General features: G+C 43.9%; 1 protein-coding gene across 1 annotated transcript in view; it reads right to left on the bottom strand.

Annotated features, from left to right (window-relative positions):
* The window catches only part of ANKRD29 (ankyrin repeat domain 29), a 62303-nt gene that overhangs the window by 15445 nt on the left and 33978 nt on the right, over positions 1 to 12880 (bottom strand). Inside the window, exons 7-8 of the mRNA XM_011988096.1 lie at positions 3525 to 3623; positions 1754 to 1849 (exon numbers count right to left, since the gene is read on the bottom strand). Coding sequence (XP_011843486.1) covers positions 1754 to 1849; positions 3525 to 3623 — 195 coding nt within the window. The remainder of the gene's footprint in view (positions 1 to 1753; positions 1850 to 3524; positions 3624 to 12880) is intronic.

Genomic DNA, 12880 nt, shown 5'->3' with positions numbered 1-12880 from the left:
ATATATTGTATAGTATATACTATATATAATAAATATATGCCATATACTAATATGACTCCTGGCCGAGGCAGGAGGATTGCTTAAGACCGGGAGTTTGAGACCAACCTGGACAATATAGTGAGACCCCATCTCTACAACAAATTTAAAAATTAGATGGGTGCAGTGGTGTGTGGCTGTAGTCCCAGCTGAGGCAGGAGGATTACTGGAGGCAGGAATTCAAGATTACTGTGAGCTATGATTGCATCATTGTACTCAAGCTTGGGCAACAGAGTGAAACCCTATCTCTGAAAAAATTTAAATTTATACTATATATACTATATATAGTGTATAGTAAATACATTCTATAGTATATATTTGCTATAGTAATATTTATATATTAATATAGCTTTACTGTAGTAAATATATTAGTAATTAGTAATATTTATTACCATTTACTATTTAGTAATATTTGCTAAAATATTAGTAAGCATTACTATTAACGTAATAAATAACATAATACTTAATAATAAAATTAATATAACCAATAATATAATTAATATTATATTAGTAAATAGAAATACTAATATTTATTAAGCCTTTATAGAAAAAATTTGCTGACTCCTTATATATGCTATAGGTTATAAATATTTTAATCAAAAACGATCAAAATTTAGGCCAGCTGGGATGGCTCACGCCAGTAATCCCAGCACTTTGGGAGGCTGAGGCAAGTGGATCACTTGAGGTCAGGAGTTCGAGATCAGCCTGGTCGATATGGTGAAACTCCATCTCTACTAAAAATACAGAAAGCCGGGCGTCATGGTGGCACGCCTGCAATCCCAGCTACTTGGGAGGCTGCAGCAGGAGAAGCACTTGAACCTGGGAGGCAGAGGTTTCAGTGAGCCGAGATCGCACCATTGCACTCCAGCCTGGGCTACAAAGGGAGACTCCATCTCAAAAAGCAAAACAAAACAAAACAAAAAGAGCAAAACTTTAAAAAAAAAGAGGTTGGCTCTGTTTTTTGGGGGACCCAGGTCTCCAAACTGACATATTTTCTGAGGCTTCCAGGTGTTTGAGGCTTATTTTATTTCACTTAAGGGAACAAAACAGAGTGGTTCTTCGCTCACGAAAATGAAGAGAACGAACATAAGTGTCTGTTCTTCTTCCTTGATTTCACGAATCCTCCAAATGGTGTCAATATGGTATACTTTCCAATTTAGCTATTTCATTACTACTGTCGATTTTTTTTTTCTGGAAAACAAGGTAGTAACAGACTATGGTCCACACTTTCTACCACCTCCCCACTTCTGCCAGTGCCCCTGGGATCTCTAGCATCAAGAAGCTGCAGGTGTGTTCTTTCAAGAATCCAACTAGGCCGGGCGCAATGGCTCAAGCCTGTAATCCCAGCACTTTGGGAGGCCGAGACGGGCGGATCACGAGGTCAGGAGATCGAGACCATCCTGGCTAACACGGTGAAACCCCGTCTCTACTAAAAAATACAAAAAACTAGCCAGGCGAAGTGGTGGGCGCCTGTAGTCCCAGCTACTCGGGAGGCTGAGACAGGAGAATGGCTAAACCCGGGAGGCGGAGCTTGCAGTGAGCTGAGATCCGGCCACTGCACTCCAGCCTGGGTGACAGAGCGAGATTCCGTCTCAAAAAAAAAAAAAAAAAAAAGAATCCAACTAACCAGGCACCCAAGTTCAACACAGTCCCCAAGTGAGGACTTACATTCCAACCTCTCTCTTACAGATTAGTAAAATTTCTCTTTAGGTCTTACCTTCAAAATACCAAGAGTGGGTGAGAATTTAAGCAACTCTTCTATGACATCATTATACCCTTTGTTGGCTGCTTTCAATAATGCCGTTGTGCCATCCTTAACACAAAGAGGAAAATAAAAGTTGATTATTAACACATGTCTGTGTTGCTTGAGTGCTGTCAGTTGGGAACTGGAAAGTACCGTTGCCAGAAATGAATGAAATGTGTAAATGAAGCACAGATCAGCAATGTCTCTTAATCTAGGAGCACTTTAGAGAATATTAAGCAGTTAATTCTGCATGAAAGAGTATCAGATAAACAGTGACTTAGATTATGTTAGAACTCTGCCATTTGGGAATTCATACTCCTATAGTTCCTGAGAACACTGGGCAGGGACAAGGGGAATTTCAAGAGCATATTTTTAGGCCATGGATGCATCAAAGAGGCATTCTCTGCTGTTCATAACTTAGCAGAAATGGTTAACTGTCTTTAATAATTTAGATCACTGTTGAGCAGTATTTACTGTTTCTAAAAAAATTTATACAACCTTGCCCTAGTCTGCTCTAGGTATCCGCCTGTGTGTGGGCAGTGGGGGTTAGGGGCATGGGGGATAGATTAAAATCTGCTAAAAGGCCAGGTGCAGTGGCTCACGTCTGTAATTCTAGCACTTTGGAAGGCCAAGGCAGGAGGGTCACTTGAAACCCCATCTCTACCAAAAATACAATAGCCGGGTATGGTGGCCCGTGCCTGTAATCCCAGCTACTCAAGAGGCTGAGGCAGGAGAATCGCTTGGACCCAGAGGTGGAAGTTACAGTGAGTTGAGATAGTGCCACTGCACTCCAGCCCGGGTGACAGAGTGAGACTCTGTCTCAAAAAAAAAAAAAAAAAAAAAAAACTGCTAAAAAAGAATGAAAAGCCAAATTCAAAATTAATATTTAGCTTCTGTTATTATTTTCTGGCTCAAGAACACAGTTTCCAAATTCCTTTTTGTCCCGTTTTCACATATCAATCGCTGTGTTTGGAGGATTTAGCTCACAATTCTCCTGTAGCCAAGAAACTACTTCGGCCTGCCATTAGGGTTCATCTGTAATCAGAAAGAAGGAAGATGGAATTGGGGGGCGGGGGGGTTCTTTTCTGGCTTCAGAGATTGTGGGAAGAAGAAGAGTGGGAGAGAGGGCAGTGAAATGGTGGCGAAAGCATCTGGTGATTTCCCTTTTTTGGAGCTTAGACTTGGAGAGGAGAAGGTGGGTTATGTAAGCAAGGGTTATACAAAGGCTACAGCAAAACACAAAAAGCAAACAGCATAGGTGGTCAGGCTCTCTTCAAGCCTTCCTTGTGGGGAAAAGGGCCTGCTGTGGGGCACACAAAGGCAGTATTAGGTGACACCAGCAGAGGCCAGTGGAGACTGCGGGCCTACAGGGGACGGGGTGCAGGGGGGTCTGCAGCCCCAGGGAGCAGGGGCGAGAGGCAGGGCCTGCAGGAGGCGCAGCACCAGCCAGGGGATCCCCCTACCCCAGCCCCCAGGACAGCCGGGAGGCCCGGTCTCTACCACCCCCAGGCCTGAGGCTAAGATTCCACCCTCTCTAGTGCGTCCCAAGGTCATCTCGGGTGGAGCAGGAGAGAGACCGAGCAGCACCGAATCGGACCTTGACTTTGTTTTCCTGCTCAAGAGCAGGTGGAGGTTGGGAGGAAGCCCTGAGTCTGAGTGGGCTGCAGACTCAGTCAAGACCCGTTTTCTCCGCACAGGCGCGCTGGGAGGCTTCGCTCTGTGGCCGCGCGACCCGGGCACTCACGTTCCGCGCAGCGTCGCGCTCGGCTCCGCGCAGCAGCATCACCCGCACCACCTCGCTGTGGCCCATCTGGGACGCGATCCACAGGGGCGCTGTCCCGTCCTGCGGGAAGAGGAGGCGGCGGCCGCCGTGAGCGGGGCGCCCGGCCCTACCCGCTCACAGAATGTCTTTAACTCCAGGGGTCTGAAAGCGAAAAGGCACTCCCTGACCTCAGATCACACTCTCCAGCTGATCCACACCGCCCAGGAGGCACTAAGAAAGGAGGGGGTGCGTGTAGACCACGGACGCAGACGGCACATGGCTGAGCCTGGGCTACTTGAATAATTGCCAGTATTGAAATTTTGGCTTATAAAATCATCCATTTTGTGGCTGGATCTTTAACCAAAAAGTGTGGTACAGACTTTATGGAAGGATGCATGGGAACCTTGCTTTGAAGGCTTGGGGGAGCAGCTGAGCTGTATACATACACCACAGCAGAACCAAATTCCACAAACCCAGAGAGAAGCCGGTCTATTCCCCCCAGACTGTCCATTTCTTTGCTTTCCCAGTGGGTCACACCTTAATGTTCACACAATACACACCCTTCATTCCTATAGAAAAGCAGGCAGTTTCCTTTGAGGTGGGATCTGCAGGTCAGAGAACTCAAGTCATTTCTCCTACTCTTCTAGTCTGGTGTCCAGAACCCTGCACAGCCACCTCATTTCTTAGGGGGCTTAATTTTATGTGGAATGTGTTGTTGTGTCTTCTAGGAAGTGATGCACATAAACTAGTTACGGCAGAACAGCATTTTGGGGAACATTTCCTCCGCGTATATCTGGGAGTATTTCCCCAATATTGCTTTCTCTGTGCACACTAGGCCATGAGGTGGAGATATATTGCTCCAGAGGAGAAAAAAGTAAAACATGCAAGGGATGGAGAAGGACTTGACAGTACGGTAGTTCCCACCAGACGGGATGGAAACTGGGAAAGCCTTCCAATGTGTGAAGGAGCTAGAGAGGGAGGGGGAAGGCGGAGGTCAGATGAGAATGTCCACGTTTTCCTCCCCCTCTGCGTTGAATCTCGGGTCTGTTGTGGGGGAGAGGTAACCTAGGGGTGGTAGAAACACCAGGTCAGTTATGGGGAATTCCAGATGGGAAAGGATTTTCTCTTCTTGTGAGAAACCGGGAAAGTGACAAGCCCTTTAGAGAAGTTCTGCTCTCTGCTGGAGCCCGGGAGATAGGAGAGAAATGGCCATGGGAGTTTCAGAGTCAATGGTCCCCTAGTCCCCATGGCCCACATCCATCTAGCACCTAGGCATCCAGGGTCCCGTCTGCCTGTGGGAAATCAGAAGCGACAGAGAAACAGTGGGCTGCAGTGAGCCTGGGGTTGGGAAGATAAGGCCATAGCGCCCTGACTTCCTGAGTAGAGGCAATGGCCAGGCCAGCAGACAATGGCGAGACCAGCTGCATCCCTGGGGTGTACCAGTGCAGGATGCTTGTGGACCAGTGCAAGGGCCACGCATGAGTCTCCCCACGCCCATCTCAATGCCAGGATGACAGTCTGACTCTTAGGTCCCTTCAGAGAGAAGGGCAGGAGGTAGCAGGATCCAGAATTGGCTAAAGGTAACCTCTGATGTAATTATGGTAATGTGCCCCAAGAGACTGTTTTAGCCAGATAAGACTGAATTACCCATCAGGGGAAGGGCGGCTGATGAGCAAAATGATTCAGTTATAGAACATAAAGTTACATTTTCTGCTGCAATGTGTAATTTCAACCTTAGCCTACTAGCAGAAGTAGGTACAAGATTGTTGCCCATTGCTGAACCAGGAAAGGAGCGAGGATGAAGACATCTGAGCTGGGTGGGGGAAGCTGGTGACTTGGGAGCCCAGGAGGATGTGGGGGTGCTGAAGAGCAGTCACAGGATGTTGGGACCTGTCTTGGGAGAGACAGTGGAAGAGGTGCTGAAGCAAAGGACAGAGGGAAGCGGAAGACACTTTAACCTACTTCATAATTGTTCCAGGGTCCTCTTGGTGGAAATATTCTTGAACCTAAATATTATCATGAGCTATCTGTACTTTAATTTGTACTTTAGTTTAAAAGCACTTCCATATTCTTTGATTTTCCTAATTCAGGATTTAATTAATCATTCAAGAAATCAGTAACAATAATTATTATTCGAGACAGGACTCCGTTACCTAGACTGGAGTACAGTGATATGATCAAGGCTCACTGTAGTCTCAACATCCTGGGCTCAAATGATCCTCCTGTCTCAGCCTTCCTAGTAGGCTAGGTGCACCTACAGGTGTGCACCACCATGCCCAGCTATGTTTTTTTTTCTTTTTCCCTTTTTGTAGAGATGGGACCTTGCTTTGTTGCCTAGATTGTTCTTGAACTCTTGGCCTCCAGCGATCTTTCCACCAAAGTGCTGAGATTAGAGGTATGAGCCCAGCCTTCTAAGTCTCAAGCAGAGTGCTAAAAATAAGTCCTGGAGAAGAGACACGGAGGTTTCCATATGACTGCAGTGCCATCATAAAGTATGGACGGAAATGCACAAAATGAAACAGGAGGGAGGGCTGCTGCGTGGGGAATGTGGGCTCAGTGTCCTGGATAGAGTGCTATCTGAGCTGGGTCTTGAAGAAGGACCAGGATTTTGCTAGGTGGGACAGAGGGGAAGGGTCGTTTGAGGAAGAAGGAAAAGCAGCTACAGTCACGGTGGCTTGGACAGGCATGGCTCCTTCAGGCAGGGTGGGAAATCCAGCTGCTATAGCCAGAGCGGGCTGGGTGGGACCCTGGGAGGCAGGAGGGGATTGTGGGTCCAAGCCAGGGCTAATAATAAGGTGCTTCTCCCTCCGTGCCTGCTCTGGGTCTGTTTTGTTCTTTGTCGCTTTCTCCACCAGAGGGCGGGCAGGGAGAGGCAGCCAGCAAAAAATGGCAGCCAGCTGTCTATTCGATGTGCTTTTCAATGGCTTGGTCATTATTAGTAAACTTGTATTAACAACTGAAACTAACATATGGGAAAGTGCTAAGAGGTGCTATATTGTGAAAAATTATCTATCTATCTATCTATCTATCTATCTATCTATCTATCTATCTATCTATCTATCTATCATGCAGTCTTACTCTGTTGCCCAGGCTGGAGTGCAGTGGTGCCATCTCAGATCACTGCAACCTCTGCCACCCAGGTTCAAGAGATCCTCCTGCCTCAGCCTCCCGAGAGGCTGAGACTACAGGCATGCACTACCACACCCGGCTAATTTTTGTATTTTAAGTAGATATGGGGTTTCACCATGTTGGCCAGGCTGGTCTTAAACTCCTGACCTCAAGTGATCCACCCGCCTTGGTCTCCCACAGTGCTGGGATTACAGGCATGAGCTACTGTGCCTGGCCAAAAAATTATTATGATCAATTTAGAACATCAATGATAACACTCATCAAATATGTCATCTTAATTGGAATAGCATGGGAGGTGGAAAAAGCCATCAGTTCTTCCTGGCTATAAGACCTTAGGCAAATCACTCTCAGTCTGAGTGTCCTCTAATGAAACATTATTAGCTTCACAGAGATAAGTGAGAAAACATATAGAAAGGTGGTGAGCACGAGCACTGGCTCACAGATGCTCAGGAAATGTTAACTGCATCTGAGTAGTATTTATCATGAGAAACAATAAGCCCCTTAATTTGTACTTTTGTTCACAAAATACTTCCATATGCTTTTTGATTCTTCCATAGACTCTGTGAGATAACTGACTGTGAGCAGGTAGGAATGACTGGTAAAATGAGATTTGGGGGCCGCCTGTGTATTTCATTACTGGTAATTACATCTCCAAATCTGATTTTGGAACCCAGGGAGTTGCATGTGAGTTAGAGCATTATTGTCAAATCAGATTATTTATCAGCTGATTCTTTAGTTTACGAATTAGGAGAGGTTTTCCTCTTTTGTATACCTTAATTTCTGTTTTCTCTTATTTTTTCCTTCTGGTATAATGGTTAGAGCCTTCATTTTCATCATGAAAATGATGGGGTGCAGTGGCTCACACTTGTAATCCCAGCACTTTGTGGGGCCAAGGCGGGAGGATGGCTTGAGCCCAGGAGTTCGAGACCAGCCTCAGCAACACAGTGAGGCCCCCATCTCCATAAAAAAAGAACAATGATTTTTTATGTTTTTTAAATTAAAGATATAAAAATAATTTTGAAAATGATGAAAAGTAAGTCAATTTAGTTCCTTTTTGTAGGGCTTTGGAATGTATCAAAATGTGAAAAAACATTTAAAAATATTCAAATAGGTTTTTGAATACTTCCATATACTTTGATATTTTTAATACTTTGATATTAAATCAAATAAATCATTGTGAAGTTATAACCTCTACAGCACTTTTTTTAAAAAGGTAATGGTCAGGCATAGTGGTTCACACCTGTAATCCCAGCACTTTGAGAGGCTGAGGTGGGTGAATCGCTTGAGGCCTGGAGTTTGAGACTAGCCTGGCCAACATGGCAAAACCCCGTCTCTACTAAAAATATAGAAGCTAGCCGGGTGTGGTGGCACACGCCTGTAGTTCCCGCAACTCAGGATTCTGAGGCAGGAGAATCGCTTGAGCCTGGGAGGCGGAGGTTGCAGTGAGCCAAGATCATGCCTCTGCACTCCAGCCTGGGTGACAAAGCGAGACTCCATCTAAAAAATAAAAAAAATTAAAAAAAAAGTAATAGAACGTTTACCCTGAAGAAGGATGAGATTCATAGGTTATGATAGCTGTCTTTTACCATTTGTGTGTACATCAAGTAGAAAAGGATTTAGACCAATTTTTCAGACCAAGTGACAGAAAGAAGACAGATGGGTAAAAGCTACATGGAGACTTGGGGTCAATGTATAAAAGTTTAATGAGGGTTAGCTAAGACCAAAGAAACTGAGCAGATAGGAGTGAGTCCCCCAGGCCTAGAGGTGTTCAACAGTAGCTGATTATCATAGAAAGGATTCGAGTACCGATGGATGGATAAATAGAGTGAGTTTTGTAGTTTCCTCCAACTGTGTTATTCCCTCATTTGATTCGAGATCATTGTTACAGCCAGATCACAGCAGGAGATGGAGTATATGACACGACCTGTATTAGAGACTAACCGTGCATGGTCTTATTTAGGCTCCTGAGAGTATTTGGGAAAAAGAACTAAACCCATCCTTTTCTGTGGGAGTGAGTATCTGAAGCAGCACTAGCTCTTTGCTCCCCCGATTTCCAGTCTTCACACTTGGGTTACTTCTACCTACAGGGTGAGGCCAGTCAGAAAGTCTTGGGGACCAATTCTATTCTAAGCTGGGAGTCCAAGAGCTGTGAGGAACCTTGCCCGTGGCAGAGGGAGTTCAATATTGAGATAATTTTCTTACCCACCCTACCCTGACCTGGAGCCTATTTCTTATGATTATCCCTTGCATCGTGTGCCTGGCCCAGCAAATGGGTCTGTAACAGATGTTACCAGATGCTGCATTGCCCATGGTCCGACTCTATCCTCCCCAGTCAAGGGTGATGGGATTGAGGACAGGCAGGCCAGCCAGTCACTGTGGCCTGGTGCACAAAGATGAGCTGTGACAATGACATGGCTATCCCCAGAGTTTGGCAGTCTGATCCATAAACCTGGGGACCACATACAAGTAAGCAGACGAAACTGGTAAAAAAAAGAAAGGAGTGGGGAGAGAAAGACATATGAAGGGACTTTGAGATGACAGAGAACACATGGCTCACTAGAGAAAGTGCAGCCTTGATTTCTGATGGCTTTTCTGTTCCAATGAGGCCTGGTTGGCATAGAAAAGATAATAACAGCAATACCTAACATTGCACTGGGTGTGTATCAGACACTGCATTAAGAGTTTTGCAGGGATTATTTTATTTAATTCTTGCAGTAGTCCTAAAAATACTGAATACTGAATAAATTCAGGGAGAGTAGGCAACTTGCTAAGGTCACACGGTTAATAAGCAAAATGGGAACTGTGTTTCATTTTAAGATATCCATATCCCCATAATTTCCAAGCTGCTCTCCACCCAAAAAATCTGGGTCTGCTCCCTAGCTGCCTCTTACAGTCTTCCTGGGGCTGATGTCCTGCTTCTGAGTCTGGGCCCTATATCTGGAGCCTTCTTCTAACTCTCAGGGCACTGATCACTAAATGCTGCAGGCTTCCAGACCTTCTTGGTGCTCTGTACCAGCCATGGGGACCTTCTGGCAGTCAACACACTTTTTCTGAGTGTGCACCACGTGCAAAGGGCACAAGACAGAGTCCCTGCCCTCGACAAGCAGCAAGGCCTTCCTATGGCTGTCTGCTCCCATTTCCAAAGCCTCAGGATTCTATGCCAATCTTTTGACTCCTTCTCCCACTGCCATTGATGGGTTCACCCCTCCAAGCTTCTGACCTGGGAGAACATTTCCTTTCTGGCCCCAGCTACTCTGTGTACAAGTCAAGGCTTCTGTTAGGAGAAGGCACTTTATCAGACGGCTTTTCCTCTAGGCTTCAAAGAAATACTGTTCAGCACATGAAAAAAACTAGACAGAGATGAGTTATGACTGACTAACCTCAGCTCTGGGTTAACAGGATCAGATCTTTGCATTCTATAGAAGTATTGTTTTAATAAGGTGGGTGAGTTGAGTTGGGAAAATATATGTCAAGGCATTTGGTTAACAGAAAAATAGAAATAGCCACCTCAGCTAGTGATTAAAAAGGTTTGACTCATATCAATTCAACTTGGTGAGGATACATGGAAAGAAATGAAAATAAATTTTTAGAGTGAAATCTATATTTCAATGATCTCTGTGACTCTTGACCTTTTGGCTTAGGACAATATGGAAGGAAAATATTTTTTCAAGTTTCAAATCAAGAACATAGTCTTCCTATTGTCTGGCTATGACTAGCTTTGGGATTATGATTCTTCATCCCAAAGTACTAAAAAGGTCTTCATTTAGTTCTCAGTGATAGAGTTACAAAGAAAAGTCATTCCCACTACAGTTCAGATTCCCTGAAGCTCATATCAAATGTCAGCTGAGTAATTTCAATGTAATTTTGTCAACATCCTGTTACAGGATACCATAATAAAATGGTAGGGCTTCACAGAATGGCAGTGCAACAATTACAAATCAGATTTAGCCAAAAGTATTAGGAAATTAAACCACGCAGGTATCCTTGTCCTCATTTTGTAAATTCAAGGATTTTTCCAATAATGACTCAATGTGTCAGCTGAGATTTCAGAATAAAACATTGGTTTCCAAATGCTCTACCTATAGTATATTTTACCATGTGCAGGCCATTTTAATAGAAACTTTTAATTAGACTTTTTTTTTTTTTTTAAACCTCCTTATAACGTGTGACAAAGTCAGCCAGGACGGGTATCACTTTTATCATACGCATGGCACTGTTTTCTTGGAACAGAATAAATATGCAGAGTTTACACTTTCAGAGAAGATGGAACTTGAGCTAGTCTGACCTGGATAGATAACAACCTCTAATTATAAGCTCACAGTAGGTAATACAAATTACTATAATTTGAGGGCACAATGGGGTATATACTCTATAAAAAGGAAAAATTCCATTGCCTTTTTTTCCCCAAAGCAATACTTATTTTATAAGACACCCATTTCCTGAATAACAATTCTTTCAGGGCTGAACTCAAAATAATTCAAAACAATTGCATTAGATGCAGTCTTTAGAAGGTGTAGCACTTGCTCCTTGACCAGAGGGAGGATCCCTGCACGCAAAGACTAGGTCATCCACTTTGACCAGGTTATCCTAACTCTTGAGGAAGAAAAAACAGCTGTGGTGTGTTGTGGCTACTGTTGCAATGTTGGTTTACTCTTTAACTTCTTGGCTTCAACATCACTGCATGACTCATTTTAGATTTAAGTGGGCAGGGCTCATGCAACATTTGAAATATAATCTCTTATATCAGCTTGGTTTTTTACAAATAGTACTTTAGGCATATAAAGAATAAAATTCAAAGTGCCAGAAATTATTTTGGAAGGATGTACTAATAGAGAGGACTTGATAATCTTGATAACCTCACATTCTCAGTGGTATCTTCAATTATGGCCCCAAAATCAAACTTACACAATCTAAAAATAACCAATTCCTCTTACTAATTTTAGTAAAATGAAGCCTCTGATTCAGAATCAATCAACAACAACACAATAAGAAGGACCAATACGAAAAGATTAAACTCCAATCCTCAAAAGTCAACTCTAGCCGGTACAGAAGTAAAACTTTTTTTGAAACTGCTTCCTTTTCCAGGAGTATTCCTGGGGCCACCTAAGAAAAACTTTACAACTCTAAAAATATAACCTTACATTGATAGCACTGTCTGGCACATGGTAAGTACTCAAGAAATACTGATTGAATGTTGAATAAAACAGTTATTTAAAATGTGGGCATTTGAAGAGACCATCAGGCTCATCCTGCCCAGTCTCCTAATTTTCAGTGATGCAAGTCAGGCCCAGAGAGGTTGCTTCACTTGTTCAAAACCACACAGCTCAAATTATTGGCAGAGATGGATCGAGAACTCGGGATTCCTGACCTCAAAACCACTTCGCCTTTCTAACCTCAAACCACTCTGCCCAAAGGCTCTTTCTTTTTCTCAGGCTCCTTATGTGCTTGGGCTTCTAAAGACCAAAGAAACCTGTGTCCAAGAGCTCAGACCAACCTTGAAGTCCTTCATAGCTATTCATTACGTGAACACAGAGAGGCATTCCTGTATCAGGTCATATTACAGCGGAGATGTGCCTGGGTACAAAATCAGCTTGACTTTTCCCTAGGAAACTACCTTCTTAGTAATGTTTCCTTAATTTGAAATGTTTTGTTAAAAATAAATTAACCTGGGGCCAGGCATGGTGGCTCACACCGGTAACCCCAGCACTTTGGGAGCCCAAGGGGTGCAGATCACTTGAGGCCAGGAGTTCGGGACCAGCCTGGGAAACATGGCTGTCTACCAAAATGTATCTCTACTAAAAATACAAAAATTAGCTGGGCGTGCTGGTGCACACCTATAATCCTAGCTATTTGGGAGGCTGAGGCACAAGAATCGCTTGAATCCAGGAGGCGAAGGTTGCAATGGGTCGAGATCGTGCCACCACACTCCATCCTGGACGACAGAGCAAGACTCTGTCTCAAAAAAAAAAAAAGTTAATCTGGACAAAAATAGTACCTACACAAGAGAAGCTAATTATAATACTGTACATTTGGAAGGTTCTTCACTGTTTATAAAGTGCTGCCTGTATAATCCTGCATTTCTGTTCTTTTTTAAAATTATTACTCTTTTTTTTTGAGACAGAGTCTTGTTCTATTGCCAAGACTGGAATGCAGTGCTGTGATCTCAGCTCATTGCAACCTCTGCCTCCCAGGTTCAAGTGATTCTCCTG

This window comes from Mandrillus leucophaeus, unplaced genomic scaffold, assembly GCF_000951045.1.
Source record: "Mandrillus leucophaeus isolate KB7577 unplaced genomic scaffold, Mleu.le_1.0 Scaffold322, whole genome shotgun sequence".
NCBI lineage: Eukaryota > Metazoa > Chordata > Mammalia > Primates > Cercopithecidae > Mandrillus > Mandrillus leucophaeus.
Note: the sequence above shows the minus strand (reverse complement) of the source record. Positions and strands in the feature narration are given on the sequence as shown.